Raw genomic sequence first — 22,674 nt, forward strand, 5'->3', positions numbered from 1 at the left:
CCACCATTCATTTCATAGCTTAGGAGAATGGATTTTGTGACACATGGCTCCTCATCAGGCATTTAATGTACTGCAGAGCAGTATGTCTACTTGCAGTAAGAGCTGATGGGCTGCTGGTACTGCTGCTGCAGTGGGCAGTCCAGAGCTTAGGAGCCCTCTGTGGGGTCTCCTCAGGAAACCCAGCATCCTTCCTTGCAGTCTGGTGTGACGACCTCCACTCCAGTGCATGGCAATGCACAGCCATCAGGCAATCTTGTAGGTTGGTAAGTCAGGTACATGTGCTGTCTATAACTCACTGTTTATGTTCTCAAACTTTGTGAAAGACAAAGGTACTTTAAGGAAACATTTTATTTTATTGTAAAACAGCAAGACTATAGTTTAATGCCATAATTTATTTTTCCATTACTATATGACACAAAATGAAACTTACAGGGAAGTAAGTTATTTCCATGCAAGGAAAATTCATGTTGTTCTCAGCAGATATTCCTCTTATTAATCATACTCTTGCATCTGCACAGCTGCCAGAACCTGGTTCTTCAGTGCCAAACAAAATCATATCAATGAAGAGAAAATATTCCAATTTTTGTGAAGCCTTGCAAAGCTTTGCAGAACTTTGTAGCCTCTCTAAGGTCTGAAGGTAGTACCACCCACTGTATGCCCAGAGTGTCTTAACCCAGGGGCATAAAGAAATACTACTGCTGCCTCATACTGATGTGATTTCAGTGAGTCTACTTACAATACTATAAGTTATTTGCTGAGATCTTTACAGTACCAGGTCACATACAAGTTACAGCAACAAGCAGCTCTTCTGTATCAGGGGCAGATAAAACAGAGTGGAAGCCTGTCCTTCCAGCAGAACTCTAGAAGAAATCCTGAGCTGCATAATCTGCTGTTGCTCATCAGCTGGCTTTATATCTCTTTTAGAAGCAGCCTTTTCTGTTGTTTGTTTGTTTGTTTGTTTATGTGTGTGTGTTGATTAACAAAGTGAAAGTTTGTGTTGTCATCTGCTGCTGTTTTGGACAACCCTGTTTGTAGTAGGTTTTCAAGCAGATTATGATGCTACTGTATGTGATGTACCTCCTGTGTTTGCTGGAGAACCCATAGGCTGCTGGAGCCATGAAAAAGGGGTCTTCATTTTTCTTCTGAACAGTGTTCCACAGTAATCTTATCAAAAAGTGAAATGCAGAGTTAGGACATATATCAGCAGTGAACCAAGAGAGCAGCATTCAAACAGGAACATTTTTATCGATAACAGGCTGTGCTAAGGAGGAGGAAAGAAAAAGATATTGTATCTATAAGTCTAAGTAAGCCTGTGGGTGTGTATTAAGAACTTAACTCAATTTGAAAAATGCTGCCCAAATTTGTTTCTACTGTGAGTAAAGCATTTCTAACCCTCAGATGAGCCATTATATTTATGCAGCATGACATCTGTTAAAATATTTTTGAATGAAGAGCCTGTATGGAGCATACATAATAAGATCACTTCTGTGAATGTGTTTGTATTCCTTATAGACAAGAATGGCTCATTTGGAGCCATCCCAATTTTACCTTGCTTAGAAGATGTGCTAGATCCCAGATGAAAATCCACAAGAAAATGTAATTAGTTGAATAAAATTTAGTGCATATGCCCCACGGCCAGTTTTTACATTGCAGTAGCTTGGCTGTTAATTTTTCTTCTTCTTCTTCTAAGTAGTGAAAGCAAGAGATTATCAAGTTAAGGACATAATCATATCACAAAATTAAGTATTATTTTCCAGTGCTTCCATATCCTTTCTGTTTTTTATTTAAAAACACAACAAAACAAAACAAAAAACCACACTATTTTTGAAGGGACCAAGTCCTCTTTTCATTATTATGGAATCATAAAGTAACCAAGGTTGGAAGAGACCTTGAAGATCATCTAGTCCAATCGTCCACCTATCACCAAATATTTTCCACTAAATCATGTTCCTCAGTACAATATCTAAAAGCTTCTTGAACACCTGTAGGACTGGCGTCTCCACTACCTCCTTGAGCAGCCTGTGCCAGTGCCTAACAACTCTTTTGGAGAAGAAATTTTTCCTAACATTCAATCTGAATCTCCCCTGGCTCAACTTGAGGCCATTCCCTGTTAGGAAGATAAAGCAAGTAGGCTCATAACATTTGACTTTGGATCAGTGTCTGTGAGGACCCAGCTAACAGAAACACTCTCACTGAAATAAGTCAATGTTCTTGAGGAAAGATTTGCAGGATCTGGAATCTGGTTCATCAAATTTCAGTCCAAAGCAGATATAACAGCCATGTTATAAACATTTGAAAAACAGGGAACATAATGGAAATACTGACACAACTTTAACCATGGAGGCATTAGGAAGCATAGTGTTGTAATATGGCAGTGCTATTTTGACAGTGGTTTTACGATAATGTAATCCAGGCCTGGCACTTTTAGCTAAATGTATCAGTATCACAAAATCATAGAATTGCAGGGGTTGGAAGGGACCTCAAGAGATCATCAAGTTCAATCCCCTGCTAAAGCAGGTACCCTACAGTGGGTTCCACAGGTAGGCATCCAGATGGGTCTTGAGCATCTCCATAGAAGGAGACCCCGCAACCTCTGGGCAACCTGTTCCAGTGCTCTGCCACCCTTACTATAAAGTTCTTCCGCTTGTTTCTGAGGAACTTTGTATTTTCAAGTTTGAGGCCATTGCTTCTTGTCCTCTCAACTGTACACCACCAAGAAGAGCCTGGCCTCGTCCAGTTGCCTCCGATCTCACTTCAGATATTTATAAACATTAATCAGATTCCCTGTCAGTCTTCTTTTCCCCAGGCTGAACAGATCCAGGTTACTCAGCCTTTCCTCATATAGGAGATGCCGTTGATCATCTTTGTGGCCCTCCTCTGGACGCCTTCTAGGGGATGTCTGTCTTTTTTGAACTGAGGAGCCCAGAACTGTACACAATATTCTAAATGTGGCCTCACCTGGGCATAGTAGAAGGGGAGGATGACCTCCCTTGACCTGCTGACCACACTCTTTTTTAATGCACCCTAGGATACCTAATTTACTTAGACCTTCATTTAGTCACTCACATTAAAAATCTCTAGTACTCAGATACATAAACCAAGACAGTTTATTTCTCCCTGATTTATACCAGACAAGCATATGTTGAAACACAATAAATAGGCAGAGTATTAAATTGCTGAGGTAGTGTTTCTTAAGACTTTTCGTCAGACCACTATTTACTAAACAATATCATAAATGCTATATATCCTTCAGAGTGTTAATATGTAACCAGAACAAGCAGAGAACATAAGAAAGGTGGAGAAAAGTTAGATATATAAGCAAGAAAAGGTGAGTTATTGATTTTATTGACTGGTCTGTTAACTTCTGACATTGCAATAAAGCCTTATTTATTTGTATACAGAAGACTCAATTACATAGATACATATCATTTTAACAACTGGGTTATTTACAGCAGAATTGCAGCTTCATAAATAATACAGTCCTGAATTTCTCAAGCTGATGTTTATCCATTGTTACCATTTAGGGAGTTGTGGTGTCCACAAACACTCTTTGGAGTCATTAAAATAACATTAAGTGAAAGCAGTGCTATTGTAACAATACAAATTTGAAGTATGCTAATATGTAGAAATAGTGTGCTTACTTATGACTAAAATGTCTTGCATCCTGTTTACTGTATGCAGCTGTAACATGAACAAGAATGTCAGTTGTACATATTATGGTGAAGGGATGGATTTTCCACTGAAGCTCTTTGAATTCCATTTAAATTGAGAAGACTAAAAGTGTGAATATAATTAGTTTTCATTTTGTGTTAGTGTGTTTTTAATCTGGATTGAGTTTTGAACCCAGATATCTCTTTCTTAAGGTTAAATTTACTTAGTGTGTTACTGTCTGTATTATCAGCAGGTCCTACAGAATAATCAATCTGAGAAATCATAAAATCATAGAATCATTTGGGTTGGAAGAGACCCTAGAAGGCCATCTGGCCCAATGCCCCTTTAACGAACAGGGATACCTACAGCTAGATCACATTGCTCAGAGCCCCATCCAGTCTGACCTTGAATGTCTCCAAGGATGAGGCATCCACCACATCTGTGGGCAACCTGTTTTATATCCAATTGAAATCTCCCATTTTAATTTGAAACCATTTCCCCTTGTCTTATCACTACAGACACTGCTAAAGAGTCTGTCCCCTTCTTTCCTATAGACCCCCTGAGATATTAAAGGGCTGCTATCAGGTCTCCCCAGAGCCTCCCTTTCTCCAGGCTGAACAACCCCAGCTCTCTCAGCCTGTCCTTGTAGGGGAGGTGTTCCATCCCTTGGATCATTTTTGTGGCCCTCCTCTGGATGCAGTCCAACAGATGCATGTCTCCCCCATACTCAGAACTCCACACCTGGATGCAATACTCCAGGTGAAGTCTCACCAGCGCTGAGTAGACGGACAGGATCAGCTCCCTCAGCCTGCTGACCACTATTCTTTTTATGCAGCCCAGGATACAGTTGGCTTTCTGCACTGCAAGGGCACGTTGCTGGCACATCCAGCTTGCCATCCACTATTACTCCCAAGTTCTTTTCAGCTGGGTTGTGCCCTATCCTTTCATCCCCTAGCTTGTACTGATTGTCGAGATTGCCATGACACTGGTGCAGGACTTTGCACCTGGCTTTGTTGAAAGATTCTCTTGGGCTCACTGCTCAAACCTGTCTGGGTCTCTCTGGATGGCATCTTGTCCCTCAGGCGTGTTGACCGCACTACAGAGTTTGATGACATTCCCAAACTTGCTGAGGGTGCATTCAATCCCACTACCAATGTCATTGATACAGATGTTAAAGAGCATTGGTCCCAGTACTGACCCCTGAGGGACACCACTCATCGCTGATCTCCATCCAGACATTGAGGCATGGACCTCCACTCTCTGGGTATGATCTTGCAACCAGTTCCTTGTCCACTGAACAGTCCACCTGTCAAATCCATATTTTTCCAATTTGGAGGGAAGGATGTTGTGGGGTACCGTGTCAAAGGCATTACTAAAATCCAGATAGATGATATCTGTGGATCTTCCCTTGTAAACTGATGCAGTTACACCATCATAGAAGGCCACTAGGTTGATCAGGCAGGACTTACTTGACTTCCTACATCTAGAAATGGAGAGTAGGAGCTTTTTGTGCCAATGTGAGAGCACAAGGAAGATATGAAGAGGCTTTTTGTCAAATACAATATGAAGTTACCTTGCAGAGATTGAGTGTAGTTTCCTGCAGCATGGAGGAAAGGCATCTCTAGAGTCCCATGTGCAGACAATGCACCACATCAAATGTGCTTGTCATAAAGATAGGGCAGTGTCAGATGATGCAAAGTCTGTAACTGGGAGAAGCTACATGCTGGTAATACTTGCCAATGTAACCACTTAATTTTACATCCTCATTTTGTCCAGGATTTCTCTAATCTCTGAGATCCTAATGATGACCTCCATGTATGAGATAAAGGGAGTTGGCAAAGATCTCACAAGAACTGTATGATAGTCAAGCCCAAATTTTTCTTCTGTTGGATTAGCACATGATCTCTCAGATTTTTCCTTCCTTTATGGCAACTATGAGGAATGGTTGATGCAAGAGTCGTCTGTTTTAAACCAACCCTGACTGTCCCTCAAAGCCAGTCACACTAAAAGAAGATATTAAGAAGGCAATAGGAATCTATATCAGGTGCACTGAGCCATGTGTAGGCCGCTGAGGGATCTGACTTGTGGGAAGGGTGGGTCCAGAGTCCTGTTTGCATGCTCTGCTGTGGCCAGGCTAGCTTCTGCCTCTAGACATTGGCTTATTTTTTGTACATATAGCTAAATTCTTCAAAAGGGTTACTCAGGACAAAATCAGATGGTACAGTTCTTACAGAAATATAGAATAGTTAAAAACCATTTTCTTTGAAAGTGTTTTTAGAAGGAATTGGTAATCACTTTTTTCCCAGCTCTAAATTATGTTTAGTAGGCACATACACATAGTCTGAGATCTGACATAATCCTCAAAATAAATAATATGACAAATGGAAGCTGATGTTGGTTTTGTGTTGTTGTGTAATAGAGTTAGAATACTGACAGGACAACAATATAACAGAATTCTGCAAAGCCTTCACTCTGCTTGACTTTAAGTGGAAGTAAAATCTTAGAAATGAGAGGACAATAAAATAATGCTTTGTAAAAAGGATAAAAGAGTAATGTTACCTAAGTCTATTAGTGACATAACACACTATGAATGCACTTACATTAATAGCATCTTTTACCAGTAGATGTTTTCAATTACTGTAATGTTGAAAAAATAAACACAAAAAGAATATAAAAATGAAAGGGAAGTAGGAGACTAATTTGTTTAAAAATGTGTGTCTATATACAGGGAGGCATCCATGTAAAAATGAACACAAGCTTTCAACTGGATTAGAAACTGTTTGTTTATTCCATATAGTTTAATTCTCTCTCTCTTTGAAGCAAGTTGCCTGCCAATGGCTTGGTATTCTGGCAAAGCTAAGCCATGCAGAACTTTTTGCTTATTTTCTTCCTGCACAACATGCTCTTACAAAAGAAGTTGTGCCCATGACAAGGGGTTACTAGACAGGAAATCTTCCATACAATGTGACTGTCCTGGAATATGTGTCTGTTACATGTTAAGCTTTTTAAACTGTGCTGTGGCTTTCCTATAGAACTAATCCAACACAGGTAAAATCCAGCAGGAATCTGACATAAAAGCAAGGTCAAAATATTCCTGGAGCAATGTCTAAATGTTTGTAAGCCACTCAATTCTTTATTTAGGATATTTTTATTTTGTGGAAGACTGTCTTTGTGGTTACTACAAACTTTTACACTTTGTCTAGTAAACAGCTGCTCAAATTTGGGAGACAGACAGGATGATATGCCAGCTACTAGTTCCCAGGTCTGTTTTTTTGTGTTGTTAGCTTGTGGTGTACAGAAGAGGAAATGAATGGAAGGAGGGATGAAAAGCCCTTGTCATGTGTTTTAGACTTGATTTTGTGACAGTCAGGCTTGGTGTAGCTTGCAAGACCTCGCTGGCAGAACAGATAAAAAAACATGAAGTGTTTGAGAACTCTTGGCAAAGCCCCTTGTAAACAGTCACTAAAGTTGATTTCAGACAACAGCAAGGAGACGGAAGTTAATTCAGTTCAAGACTTACCAGATCTGGAGGCAATGCATACCAGGAGTTTCTGCAGCTTGCGGCCACGCTTTCATTTGAAATAATGGCCTACCCTGCTGAGCCCCATCAGAAGGACTTGCTGCAGGTATCAGCCAAGGCAAGCTACTTAAGAAGGGAGAGGGCTGTTGAATTTTTGTAGCTAGGAATTTCTGAAGTGTGCAGCTAAATAGGTTTATAATGTAGACTTACCGGCATTGTGATTTAGCCTGATCTAGGAGCACAGTCTCCTGCATACAGAGTTGCTGCTGCTGCTAAGGCTTCCTCCTGGATCCCGCCTGGACTCCTGCAGCATGCTGCTCTGTGGGACAGCTCTGTCAAGAGTCTCAATAAAGTCTGAACAGCTGAACAACCTGTAATGAGACACTTGATGGAGCTGCCCCACAGGGCTGTGTAAAGACCACAGCAGAGAGTGTGAAATTGTTAAAGACACCGCAGGGATGAAACCAGACAGTGAACTCAGTAGCAAGAGTGAGAAACCAGTGTTGCTTGACCATACCTGCTGGACAAGGATGCTCTGGTAGGCGTTTACAAATGTTGTGGGGTGCATTTCACTGAACACTGGCTCTGCTGACGATGTAAGTACCCAATGCTTTCACTGAGTTTAAATGAACATTTCCTCCCTTAACTGAATATTTCCTGCTCACCGAACCAGACAATTTGAATTCCTAAACAGGTTCTCATAGATTGGATAGAACACTACTTCATCCCCTCTCCACGTTACAGATTCTTCTTTCCATTTCCTGGAAAATGTGGGTTAAATTTGTCATTAGATGAGGTCAGCCCAGTCTTTTGTAAATAAGTCTATCAGCGTAGCCTGTAAAAACAAAAGATGTCAGCCACACTACCCTTGTCTTCCCCCTAAAAGCCTGAATTATTGCACACTAGAGGCTGTCCACATGTTTTGCCTGGCTTTTACCAGCCTGTAGCGCCAGCAGCCAAGCCCATAATACATAAATTGCACAAGGTTCCCCAGGCAAACAGCAATGTATATCCTGATAAGGTACCATCATAGCGTACCTCATCTGGGGGAATGCCCGGGAGTCAAATTGGGAGGGTGAGTGTCAGGGAATTGGGCTTTTGGTGAAAAGCATGACTTGGCCTCTGCTCTGTTAAGAGCAAAACAACATACATGGATAAATGCTGTAAAAATCATATAGAAATGTTAGTTATCTATAGAAAGACAGCAAACTGTGGCAGTTGTTCCAAAAAAGATCATCTTTAATGTGCTCACTCTTTGGCATTTAGTAAGCTGGCAGTGATGGAAAGAAAGGGAAGTTTAATTTAGAGAAGCCTCCTGCCCTTCTTAGCTAGAGATCAGCTGCCCAACATGAAATAATAATGCATTCAACTGTCCATCTTCTGGTAAGTAACCTTTATCATCTTTGCATTCACCAGCATTATCAGCAAACAGTGAGTATGAAATGTTGTATGAATTCAGGGAAAACTGATAGGGTCATTGTGACCTTAATGTGATTATATTTGTGCTAATGCATACAGTATAAAAGAAACTAGAATTCTCAATATGAAGGGTTCAATTCATAAAAAATGTATGTACCATTAACAAGGGATTTTTATACACTGTACTTAGGGGGTGAAGAAAAGTAGAATGAGCCTACTTTGAATAAAGAACACACTTTTGCAATTATATTCCTTCCCTTTTTCTGCAGTAGCTACACTTCTTTTCTCACACAGTCTCTAAAGTGGAAGAATATTCATGCAGACACCAGTAAGATATTTTTTTTTAACTGAGTAAAGGGAAAAGAAATAAAAATAAGACAATGAAAGAGGAACAAAACTAAAGACATGAAGAAAAAATTAAGGCAGTTGGCAGAATTGGAGTTTTGCATTATTGTAGTATTTTTGTTTGGTGGTGAATATGGTGGTTGCTCATAAGAAGTTCTCTGTAAAATTAATCACTTTAATAGCTTAATTTTCATAATAAACATTTGTGGTGGTTTAATGTTATCAGTCCTGATCCAGAAAGATTCAGGTGTTTAAATACAAGCTAAGCTCTGAATATATATGGGTAATGAGCACAGTGATTTCAGCTAGCTTGTGTCTTCCCAAAGACGATCCTTTAGGAGAAAATATCCCCAGGGACCAGAGAAATGCAAGGTTTAGTGCACTGCTGGCAGACTGATCTTGAGCTCTGCTGTAATTTTGGTAGCTTTGCTGTAGCAACTGTGTGGCAGTTTCAGATAAGTAAAAAACTGTAGGATTTTACTTACTTAAGTACTGAATGATACAGTCAGTAAAGCAAATCTGCTCTATTCATTCAGCTGTCTAATTCAATCCATCTTAAAGGCAGGTTTTTTAGCTGTTCTATACAAGATACTGTATTGACATATATGTCAATATGATAGATCAATATGGTGTTTCCTTATCATACCGTAAACATTTTCAAAAGTAAACTAGAAGATTTTTGTCCATAGACAGGTAGGGGAAAATTATGAGTCAGGCTGAAGTTATGTAAGTTGCGACAAAGGAGAAAAATTGACATTGTGAAAGACAAGCACAGTATTTGGATGTTTTACTAAAATGATTAGCAATAAATAGTTGTAACATTGCTAGATTTCAGAGTTAACAACTGCTGACGGTAACTCTGCACAGGCCCCAATCTCCCAACTGTTTGGTTTTCTTTGTGAGGCTGAAATCACTTCCTAAAAATAAACGCTCAGAATCTGAAGCAGGGGTCAGAAGGAAAAGGTGAATTGTGTACTGAGCTATGGATTAACTTGATATATCGAGAAGTTTGATAGGATCCAAATGATCAAATTATAAGCTGCATCTCAGTCATGGGCTAGAAGAAGACAACTATCTGACTACTAAATTAAATATGAGAAGTCCATGCTTGAATACAGTGGATGATTCATTAATCTCATTGCATTTCTGAGTTTGGTTTCCTTTGCTAAAGTAACAGGAATATCTCCACTCATAACTGTAGGATAATCCCAGTTTAAAACAAATTCAGTCTAAAATCTCAATTTTATATTCCCTGAGTACTGTAAAATGTAGATCTGTGTGAATTTCTGTGCAGTAATCTGTTTAGTACTGATGAGGTTATTTGGAAGGGCTTCCTATCTACATGCCCAACCCCAAGGCAGCAGGAAAACAATGAAACTAAGATCTGCAGTTGGTGCTTCGTGGCAGAATGAGGATTGTCTGGGGAGAATGTTTTTTTTTTTCATTATCAGCTGCATCTTTTTCCTTCAGCTACTAAATTTTGTCAGCAAGATTGCTCTTGTTACAATTGCTGACAATTAAGTGCACATTCAAGAAAGAGCTGAGTTACTTTAATCAGATATGATGGACTTCTACTCACAGTACCTGATAATTTGAATATTACCAGTCTATTTCATTTCTTTAAAAAAGTTATCTTTTTTTTTTTTTTCCCTGCTGATATGGCTTATGATCTAAATGCAGCTATGTTAGTTACTCAGACAGTGAGTTTATTGGTTTTTAAAACATAAGACTATTTTTTCTCACTGGCAGCATTCTCACTTTCATGATTTCATTCTTAAATGCGAATCTTTAATGTGAATTGGCTCAATGAGGAAGAAATAAGTCTACTCTTGATTTCTTATTGATACAGCTACTAAGAGGTAAATACAAGTAATTTAACGTGACATTATAGAACTGTATCTAACAATTTTAATATAATATGGACTTTTTCTTGCAATGCCACATTCTTTTATTAATTTTGATTCATTTAAAATATTTGCTTAAATTGTTATTTCAGAAGGATTTATATATTCTTTTGACTACTGCTATTATTGTACTTGATCCTGCTTGTTTTTCAAAGCTCTAAGTACTAGAGAGGGATAGCCCAGCATCTCCCCAGTTCCGATACAAACAGAAGACACATTAATGTTGAATTGATTTCTTGAAGACCACAAAGAAATTAGCTGTGTCCAGATCACATGCTGAGGTTAGCTCCATGCTGTGCTTTGAACATTGGCTTGGGTGAGCTTTGGAGCAGTTTGAGAGTTTCCTGAACTACGTAACTACAGCTGAAGAGATCTGAGTGCCTAAACTGTGCTGATTTGAGCATCTAGATCTGAGTCTCTACATCAGTGAAAGGGAGATTAGAGTGGTCCCTCCTTTGTGTAAGGGGCACTGAGATAAAGGTGTTTGGAGCTCAGTTACCCATTTGTCTGCTGAAGATGTGTACAAAACACAATGAAGGAAACTGGAGTGCTTGGTTATAAGTAGTGCTTTTACAGTTGTAATTTCACATTATGCTCAGAGGCCTTGGGATGTGGAGTTTTTTTTCCCTTCTGACTTTCCTCATTTGGCTTTCTCATTTTCAAGCTATGTGTTGTTAAATAAGGGTTTTGCTTGCTTTTGGGGATTTCATTTTCTTTTTTTTTTTTTATATGGGGAGATAAGGGTTGCCTTTTTTTTACTTAGCTTTATTTGAAATAATAATTTATTTTAAGAGGGTTATTTTACAATGTTTACAGTGCACTTCAATTTTTTATTATGTCATGCCCTCTCAGCCCCTTGGTGGAATGAGAGGTGAATGTATGTATTATATAATTTATAATTAATTTATGATGAATCACATATGATGAATACTGCTTATTAAATATTAAAGCCTTGTGTACAGCCATACAGTAATGGCAGTAGCTCACCTATCTTTTCCTGTGGCAGTACTGAGCCAGTTCATTGAGCCAAGCTAAGAAAGCAGCCCTCAGTTACAAGCGAAGTCTCAGCTGCCTGCCCAGGTCTATGGTGTTAAGGAGAATTACCTCTTGCCTTCCCCTTGCCCCAGGTGCACCATCAAGGATGGGTGTAATGAGAACACCATCTCCAAAGCCTGGTTGAGAAATGAAGGGTGTTACTGGTAACCCCCCAGCTCCAATCCTTGCCGCAATTCCATTGTAGATAGAAGACTGCACAGCACTGGAGGGCTGCCCAGCACAAGGTGACAGCCTGGGTCTGGGCAAGTGGAAAATCTATGGTAGATTCTGACAGCCTATTTTTATTAGTAGGGAGTGGAATTTAGACAGTGGAATTAATCTACCTGCAGAGGTCATCTGGATGAGCTCCCAAATCAAAGTGGGAATGCTGAGGGGAAAATGCAAGGGCTCACATGTTGCCAGGTTAGGCCAGTGATCTTAAGAAGGTTTTTTTCCAACTAAGCAGCAATAAGTCTGTGAATCAGAAACAGTACATGAGACAGAGCACTCTCCCAGCTCTTTGGATTTCTGGAACTCATAGGGATCCACCCCATTAGCATTATTAGGTAGAAAGGGAAAAGTAGCCTTCTACCAGGGTTTTGTGCTGTACTTTGCCTTTCTGGGAGCTCTGACATGTGGTTCTCACTGAAGACCATATGCAGTTAAGAACAAATGCTGTCACTTTGTGCAATGCAACAGAACTTAATCCTGAAATTCTTGCTACTCCGTGTTTACTGAGAGCTTGGCAGGCTGCTTTTCTTGTGTTTTAGGAAAAAAAAAAATTGACTTGAGTGGCTGTTGTAGAAGGTGGATTGGAAGAGGCCTAAGTCCCTTGTAAGTATATGAGGAATATCTGAGGTATATTATGAGGAATACATAAAGTATGAGACACAAGTATGAGAGAAAATGTGAGAATTTTGTTTTGAGAATATGGCATGCATAATTTCATACAAGGTTCTATCTAAGACCATGTTAAGGCACATGCAAGTGTGCACTGTTTTACTGAGATGCCTGCTTCATGTGGAAAGTGAGCCAAAAGAAGCAGGCAGAGTATTCAAGCAGTGGAATTAAAAGATGTATCATCTGCAGTGAGTGACCATATGAAAGGAATGTAACCCTAAGTGATTCCAATTAGTGCAATGCAAAAGGAAAGGAATGCAATTCATTTTGACTTTATGGTTCTGTATAACACACTTGTACAACATGCAGCTTGTGAGATGGAATATTGCAAAATCCTTAGGGTACGGATAACAAAACAGTGGTTCTTGGCTGTACCATGAAAAAATACTGAAACACAGGCATATCCCTTCAGAACTCCTTATTTATTTTCTGAGAGCTCAAGCTATAGTAATTGCAACAAAATCTAATTCTAGTAAATATTTGACTCCAGATTTACTCTTCTCTCAGAGCTTTCATAGTGTAATTTAATGACATGACAGATTATCAAGAGCTTGTTTTAGTATTAACTAAATCACTTGCAAAGACAAAACTCTCAGCCCTTAAAATTGCATAAACAAAATTGATTTGTAAGAGTTGATCTTAATGGGGGGTGATATATTCATTGGTATTGAGCCTTTGATCTAATATAACTCCATACATGAGCTGTAATGAGAAGATTAAAAGAAAACCCTATAATATGATGTGGAAATTACCTGAGGTAAAATTGTGTATAGTAACATAGCACCTTATCATGTACAGGAGTCCATACTGAAGAAAACCTATGTTTGGTCGTAGGGATGGCAGCAAGACTAGGACTGAAATGCATTTGAAATAAACTGGTTTCATCCAGTCTCACATATCTAGTTACATTTTTCTTCTCAGGTAACTCAGATGAGTAAATTGCACATCACAATTTTTGTGATTTGATCTTTTTTTTGCATGTTATTAGGCAGTTGTTCGCATGCTCACCAATTATAATAGGTCATCTAATTCTCATTATTAAATCACCATGGTCATGAAAATGCCAAGCATATTTTTACAGAATTCACTTTATAAAATGTCAGCAAATCTGTGTGCTTTTATTACTTCCAAATCAGATATTTCAATAGCATGTTTGTAAGTATTCCCAAAGCAATGTCCATTTCTGACTTTGAGACCACACAAATATATTACAAATTAATCAGATTTTCTGATTTCCACATAAGTCTGCACACTTATTGTTTAATCCTATACTAAAATGCTGTTATGATTGACACCTTGCTGTAGAGATAGAAGTCAATTGAATAATATGTAGCAGTCAATTTTATTTGTACCTTAATGTGCTGAAGTATTTTTTTCACATTTCCATTATTTATAAGCCTGTCCCCTTAGAGAATATATAGAAGAATTTGTTTTAAATGAGCTGATAATACCCTCTTTAAAATTTATAAGTATGACAGAATCATATCCCTTTTCCTGAGCACACCATGGTGTGCCAATAAACTGGTTCTGAATTGTCTTGCACTTGCTATTCATAGGACAAACATTGGAAAAGAGCATCTTGTTAAGGTTTACTCGGAATGGAATTTCATCCACACATCAGAAAATAACTAAAAGAACAAAAGCTATCATACTAACCAGGAAACCTAAGTCATAGCCAGGATTTTCTTTTTAAAAGACCAAGTAGTCCTGCAGCTACTTCTGATACTTGCTGCCAATCTTTCAGCTTCAAAGGCAAATGGGGGCCTGATCTTGCCATCAGTGCTGAAAAAGTTTGTGAATCAATGCAAGTCCTACACCTGGAGGAAACAGAAGATACCGACTTAGTTTTGAAAACATCTTGGTACTTTGTTGCATCTGATAGGGCATTTTTTCTTTCTCTTTTTTTCTTTTCAAATCTGTTTTGCAGGCTTCAGCAAAATCCGATAGGGCTGGACTCTGTTCTGTGCTTAGCAAGTCATTAGTGCCCAGCATACAGTTTGATTGTTGGATATTGATCAATTTAATAAATGGTGAAAAGCCTTGGTTTGGCATAATTTTCCTCTCCCCCCACATGCAATTTAGAAAATGAGGGAAATAGCTGTCATTTGGAAACATACTTGTTCTCACTTTTCACAGTGCCTTTTTATTGTGCATCATAGTCCTTTCTGCCTCAGTAAGTGGCAAAAGAAAAGACTTTATTAAGATACAAATAGATGTGACTTGATTGCTTTTCAGATAATTTTTGCCTTCAGAAATTAGAAAGGCTGATGTTCACCTAAGCGTAGAAAATGCAGTTCCCACACAAGCGGAGTACTCATGTACTGTATGTAAATTGATGTATAATGCAACCCACATTAGCTGGGTTGATGATAGCTTCAGTTTCACTGCTGTCAGATTTTTGTATCTCCTTGAATGAGTTGGCTGTTCTGAATGAATGTTAGCATAATTTATGCAGCTGATAAGTGATTTGAGTGCTTGAGTTATTGATAAAGCACTTTAACATGTCATTTTCAGCTTGATGTTATGTGACATCAGAGTAGAAGATAATGTGCCGGTCCCTAGGCTTGATATTAAAGTTGATTTCCAATTTGAATTCTAGAGGCCAGAGGAAACACAGTGCTGTCTGATACAAGCCCAGGTGACCAGCACCAACCCAGTCAGTCCCATCCTGCATTCCCTGTTGGGCCTCAGGTCAGTATCTTTCCTTTTGACTAATTGAAGCATGCAGTTTGGTGAAAAACGAATAGTTGCGATTGATTATCTTTTAACTGCGTAATGCAGAAAATGTGATTCTGTTTGGCTGCATTCTGTGTTACAAAAAGTGAATATGGATGTACCTTGTGTATGCTTTAAAAGGTATTTGGAAGGACTAGCTTTTTGTATGTTTTCTTAAAATAGATGCAAGCAGATTTGTATGTTTAGGAGGTTAAATTCTTTGAACTTCTTATACAAGTTATTTTTGAAATACAGGTCATGATTTAATATTAAAAAGCTAGTGCAATTTTAATGTAACCTTGTTGGCTCTGACAGTTCTGCATGTCACACACAGCTCCTACATTAGTAAAGGCATTTCATAATCATTTATGGCAGATATTTATTTTCTTTACAGCAAAATGTAAGCATTATAGCATGGGTCTGTTAATCCTTTTAAAAAGTTTTCCATATCACTTCATAGTTTTATCAAAGTTCAACTATACTCTAAGAAGATACTTAATGTTCTTCCACTTCACGAGACACTTTTGCATCCTGCTTGATCTACAGAGCTTCTGGTAATTGCTGGGAATTGCTGCTTTCAGCTCTTACCAATCAGTGCACAGCTGGAAAAATTTGGGAAGTTTTAGCATTTAGATACTTGTGAGCTGACTTGACTTCGGCCTTCTTGTGTTCATGAATTGTTGTCAGTGCGTGTGTAATAAATTTTCCAGTTTATATTCAGCACAAGATGCTGCATTCGGCACAATGCTGCATGGCAATATGGGTTACAGTTTCAGTCTGAAATGTCTGGCAATGTGTTTTGGGTTGGTGAGAATGCATGCTTTGAGATACTGGAAGAAGTGCATGTTTATACTGCAACACTGAAGGATCCCAAACAGAAGAGGTAATAATAACTGAGCTATGCATGGTAAAATAGGCGTGCTGCTGTCTGTGTTTCATTACAGCCATTACTGACAGCCCAACAGTTAGCCTCAGCGGTAGCAGGGGTGATGCCAGGAGGCACTCCGGCCCTGAATCAACCGATTCTTATTCCTTTCAACATGGCTGGGCAGCTGGGAGGCCAACAAGGATTGGTCCTAACTCTACCTACAGCAAATCTCACCAACATCCAAGGACTGGTAGCAGCAGCTGCAGCAGGAGGCATTATGACTTTGCCATTGCAAAATCTACAAGGTAAGTTGTGTTTAGTATTTTTCTGACAGAGTCTTTTGTTTGTTTGTTTCACTTTCTCTCTTTTAAACAGAGCTATCTCTTTATTCAGTGACTGTTGCTCTTGATACTGAAAGTTAATGCTTGGGTTAGTTTTGAATACTTGAGAGATACTTAAGGGATATTTGCATTTTTATAAAACTGGAGTGGAGGTTGGGCTCTTACGTTCTCTAGGTCAGTACTGTAAAGTACTTGAATGATTCATTAGGCTTTTCTGTCATCAGTGATCAATGTTCTCTACTCAGAGTTCACTTTGGAATTTCAAATGGCAACATGAAAATAAGTATTCTGTTTAACCATTGCTGATTAGAGTAGCTGAGTGAATAGAGGTAACTAAAAACACAGTATTGCATTAAAATCACTTTTTAAATCCTTCTATTATAAAATCAGAACTTTGGTTAGCTGCCACTACTGCCCAGGATGCACATTCTCATTCTTAATGTGGGAGGTCTGCTTTATGAGTAAGGTTCTGCCTTACTACCTTCTCACTATCTGAGCTGTGCCATGTTTGGAACAGTTCTGTCTTAAGATATCTACTGTAGTCTCCTTATTGTCTAAAATCAGACTGAAAAGTATTTTTATGAGACACTAGGTATCTCTTCTACCTTAGGGTTCCATGCTGTTAGTACGCAGTGCAAGCACATATGATATGAAACGCATATTTATTTACTACTTATTATTTTGGTTGCTTCTCAGACAGCAGTTGGCTGTTGATGGAAGAAGGTGATAAGTGACTGTCCACATGAAAGTAATAGAGGTGTGGGCAGGCAATATCAAAATAAAACTTCAGCTCTTTCAAATTGTTTGTTTATCTTTTTGATTATTTATTGCTGAAATAAGCGGTAGAAAGTTTTCCTCAGACAAAATATTAATTTTATTAAGTGAATACTCTGCACTGCACCCTAAGTACTTTTCAGGTGATTGTACTGTGTGCTGGTGTTGATTATTTGATGAATGGCTTGAAGCACCAAATCCTACAGGTTGTGAAACAGAGCAAAGGAAGAGAGAGCTCATGTGCTGAACAAACTCCCTTACAAACTACATGCATAGTACTCTCACCTGTTGGAGCAGCTGCTTGCCTTTACCTTGTGCTTGTTTTAAAGTTTAATGTCAACAGACCTCTCTTATCATAGTTGTAAATGGTTTTCACTTTAATGTTTAAAATAATGTCTCTCTCATACCATTAAGCTGCACCGAAGAACCTGTCATTCATAAATCATAGATGAAAAGGACACACTAATGCACAAATTTTGCTTGTTTAAAATTTGAGAGTGCATGTAAAGTAGGGAACTGGAGATTAAAAAAATAATGCAGGAACAGGAACGGGTAAAAACAGATATAACAAAGTGAAGGAGAAGTGGCTTTTTAGCGTAGGTGGATGATGAAATCTTAATGAAGAAACAGGCATTATAAAAATGTATCCTTCTATTCTGGAGTGCTCCAGGTTATGGCTGCTGTGTATGTAGTATTATAAATAAACATAAGCTCGTGCAGTTCTTACATCATTTATTCGCCCTGTGTTGTGAAGCTGGTAGGGATTAAGACTGGCAACCCTTGCTCTTTAGTTTATCCATGGGTGTGTAATTGCTAGTTAAAAGGTGCAACTCTGCTGCCAAATAAATGTTGCGAGGAATGGCTTTATCAGATGAAAAGTTTTCCTCTAATCTTTACTAGTAGATGGAAGTACAGGTTCAAACAGGGACTTGCTGGGTCATCAGGTAGAGGTGGAGGCAATCATATCTTCCATGAAATACCCAGATGTAACAACAGCCATGAATTAAGTTACCTGCTTTGCTGTTTGTATGCTTCTCTATTCTCTCCTGCTGTTCCTCTAAGCACCTCACAACTTCCCAAGAGTTGGATAACAGTGCTTTGTTTCTGGACAACATCTTTACCTGTGTGATATCATCAGTTCCATGACTGATTGTTGGTCCATGTTTTTCATGATTATTTGCAAGATAATCATAGAATGTGTGCTCTTTTTTAATAGACAGGTTTTTTGTAGTTATAGTAGCATTTGCTTCAAGCAGCTTTGGTAATTCATGCCCTGTGGGCAAAATCAAACCATATTCTTCAACTTTCTTCGCTTTTAAACCTATCTGTGTGGCATTGTCAACATAGATGACTGGGGGACATGTTTGCATGCTGTTTTCCAGCCTGCCTTATTGCTTCCATTCTTGTAACATCTGCCACCCCTGAATGCTCAGTACAATCAAACTTAGATGTCAAAAGCTTCTTTGGGCTAGTTTTTCTCTAGTTTTGTTCTCTCATCAGTAAAATCTTCATCTGAAACTAGCCTAGCCAGGTAAATCAGAAGACATCCTACAGAATTCTGGAATAATGTAGGAATTCAGAAAATCTTTGATGTAACAGAATGCTTTAATGCAGGTAATTCCACTAATTTTTGTGTGAACTGTGTGCATAGCTGATTTTCTTATCGTGGCGCTCTTGCTCAGGATAATTTCACCTGAAGGTGAATGGATGAAAAATGAAAACCCTTGCTTGCCGATAGAGAAAAAAAAAAGCATTCAATGATAGAATTCGTAGAGGAGATACACTAAGTATTTGGAAGGAGAAAACAGGAGTTCCTTTAAAATTGAAAGACATTGGTAAAATGGCGTGATTAATGATATGGAAATTACTCACACAATATGACTTATTCAGTGAAATTCCTTAATCTTCAGTTATCAATTGGCTATAAATAATCTTCTCTCTCTCTCTCTCTTTTTTTTAATATATATATTTTTTTATGTATTTGTGTTAAATTGTTCAGTTGCTATACGGGCCTGATCCACCACTAAGTCAATAGGATTTTTTTTTTTTTTCCATCAGAGAAGAGAGAATTAGATTGTAAGCCTCCTTGAAAACTTTATACATGCTTGATTATTCTGTCATTACACTGTCTTTTGTCATACACACTGCTTCACCATACCCACTCCCTAAGCAAGTAAGTTAAATGTGTGTAAATAGAAGGAATATGAATGTGAAAACTTTCACTTTGGACACGTACACAAAAATATACTTTTACAAGCTCCTATTTAGCAGATTTCAGAAGCACAAAGAATATGAGAAGAATACAGTTTACTGAGATGTGAGGAGGTTGGTGGCAAATATAGCTATATGCTTCAGAGTAAACAGAGGTCTCTGAACATAACACAAATTCACCAATGGAACATTGGCTTGCCACCAACAGTCATTTGGAGAACACAGAGAAAACAATAAAATCAACAACCATAACTTTTTACTGGAATCCACAAAAACTATTGAAGGTAAGAGATCAAGCATCATTCAAGAAAGTTGTGGTCCCTATTTCCAGCCACATTTACAAACCTGTTTTGGTCTCACAATTTCTAGAATTATAGCTGGAGCCTTGCAGTGTTTTTCTAAACAGCAAAAATCAGGAGATGTCACCTTAGCAGTGGTGAGGCTGTGGGAAGGGAGATAGGTATCCTGCAACACAATGTATTCCCAGCCCGTTATTTAAACCATTGTTTCTTGTCCTGTCTTTATTGACTAATGCAAAAAACACCTCTAGCTTTCCTCTCATCATCCAAGCAGGTGTTTATTAATATGCACCTGGGAAAAAATATCTGAGCTGAATAGTTTGAGTTTCTGCTGCTCCTTTGCCAGGTCAGATTTCTCTGAGTTTTCAGTTTGTTTGTTTTTCAATTTTGGTTATCCTTCTCAATGATCTTGCCAGGGGAAGATTCTTAGAACTTAATCTCAGAGTATTCAGTAATGTCTGGAAGCTGTTTTTTGTTGAAAAGTACTGTCTCCTCAAATCCATCTGCTTTTTCTAGATCACAATATTTCTGTATATCTGAACAGAAAGTTACTTTGGAGGAAAAGAGTTTGGTTTGTCTTGTTTTCTTAAGATATTTTTATCCCTTTTGATTCCATGTTGAAGAGTTGGAGTCTTCAGCCTTTCCTCTCATTTCATTCAGTTTTCCATGACAGCCAAGGAATTTTTAGCTAAAATGTTAATGTTATTTTAGCTATCCTTTTAATATGGTAGGCATGTTGGAAATGAGAAGAAACTAGCTCTGTGCCATCTGTCAGCTCAGTGCTAGCTACCTGTGCTCTGTGGACCAGAATTTGAGTCTCTCCATGACAGCTGGCCCAAATGTATGGTGAAGCATAACAATGGGCCAATATTGTTTTAGACTTCCCCACTGTAGGGCTTGTATACTTGAACCTCAAAATATATAGAACAAAATAAATCAACAAGTTTAATAACGTGGAAACTTTGCATGTTTTATTTTCATTACACATTGTACTGTTCTTAAAGTGGGTATCAATAATTTATTTCCAAGTCAGAGTTTCTCAATCTTGCATTCTGAAAGAAATGAGAACAAACTATCTCCCCGAATCATTAGAGAAAGGCTTCAGTGCTGAAAGAAAGCGTTGCATGGATGAAAATGTAAAATAATTAAATTACATTATTTAAACAGCAGCCAATCATATTTTAGCTGCAATACAATGGAAGGGGAAATATATTAAACATCTTGACAGCTAGGTAACAGCTATTCAAATAAATTTATCTTGGTAACAGTAGATAACAGTGTAAAAATTTAGAAAGCTTTTTATTTTTTTAATATGATCAGTCAAAATAAATGTTGGTTAAAGACATAATGGTAACAAAAACAAAATCTACATATATTGTTTGCATTTATTAGATCTTGTTTCTTTTGAACATAGATTTGAATAATTAATTGAGCAACAGATAAACATGCTCTTTCTCCTTTTGCCCATGTACACAGACCTTTAAAATCAGAAGTCAGAGAGATGAAAAACAAGAAAGAGACAAAAACAAATAAATAAATAAACTGCAAACCTCAATTGCGTACTGATCTAGAGTCCAAATTCTGGTTTCTAGAACATTTTCCCCTTTTAACTAAAGTGATGCAGTCCCTATTCATTTGTATTCCCCTTCAAGTAACATGAAATAGCTTTCAGAGTCTAAAGAAAAGCAGTGTTTCACTTATGTATTTTAATGAGCACCAATGTCAGTAATAATCAAAATGATGTTTCACTTAGAGGAATAGTTTATTCCCAGGTACTTCTGCAGTGTACTAACATAACCAGAACACGAATGACAAGAACCAAGAAAAGGAGCTGCACTCGTTAGCAATTTCAGTAAGCCCTCAAACCAAATGTACGTCCACTAATACTGCATAAATGCTGCACATAGTACAGTCACTGTGAAGGGCTCTCTCACACAGAGAAGGGGTTAATAACCCTTTAAGACAAACCTCCCTACCTCAGTATATGGAAAGAAGTAAAAGAAATTCTTAAACCTAATGTGGTATACACAGAATGCCTGTGGACTAGCAGCAGGCTTCCTCAGACCTGCGTTCCATCCTTACTGTGCTGTAGAGGAACTGAAGTAGCAGGCAGACATCCCTAAAGATGGTCTAATGCAGTAGGTTCTGTGTCTCCAGCTATTTGCCAGGAAACATACAGTTTGGGGGACATAATATGATTTTGGGAAAAAAGATGCAAGAACCTTTGTTAGCTGGTTTTCCATTTGTGATTGTTTTTCTTTATCATACAAGGCTTCACCCGTGGGAATGATTTGGTCCCATGTTAATTGTTCATCTTGTTCAGTGGCAAATTGCTGCCTTCACAGAGGGAATGTGAATGGTTTGGGGATTTATTAGCTACTAGTTGTTTATTGATCACTCACAGTATGTTAACTATTTGTTGTTTAAATTTTTTTGCTCATAATATTACTTATTTGCAGGCCAAGTTTTGGCAGGGTCTAAGTTTCCAACTTGTATGAACAGAAGCAGATGGGAATGACAGAAGTGGTCTGATCCTCTCCTAATTTTCCACCAAAAACCTATTAGTTAACTGCCCTCTAAGCAGGCATGGTCACTAGGCTAAGAACGGTGGAGTGGCTAGTATCTAAGACCTGGGTATTTATGGAACATACCACTTTATTCAGCACGAGTTATCCTCCTAGCTCTAACTCAG

The 22,674-nt window shown here is 38.3% G+C and overlaps 1 protein-coding gene across 4 annotated transcripts in view; it reads left to right on the forward strand.

Annotated features, from left to right (window-relative positions):
- Window positions 1-22,674, forward strand: part of POU6F2 (POU class 6 homeobox 2) — a 315,974-nt gene that overhangs the window by 110,125 nt on the left and 183,175 nt on the right. For all 4 annotated transcript variants that reach the window (XM_418861.8, XM_040689262.2, XM_040689265.2 and 1 more), the window contains 2 exons: window positions 15,374-15,465; window positions 16,434-16,662. In XM_418861.8, the coding sequence (XP_418861.3) occupies window positions 15,374-15,465; window positions 16,434-16,662 (321 nt within the window). The remainder of the gene's footprint in view (window positions 1-15,373; window positions 15,466-16,433; window positions 16,663-22,674) is intronic.

The sequence above is a fragment of the Gallus gallus genome, chromosome 2, assembly GCF_016699485.2.
Source record: "Gallus gallus isolate bGalGal1 chromosome 2, bGalGal1.mat.broiler.GRCg7b, whole genome shotgun sequence".
NCBI lineage: Eukaryota > Metazoa > Chordata > Aves > Galliformes > Phasianidae > Gallus > Gallus gallus.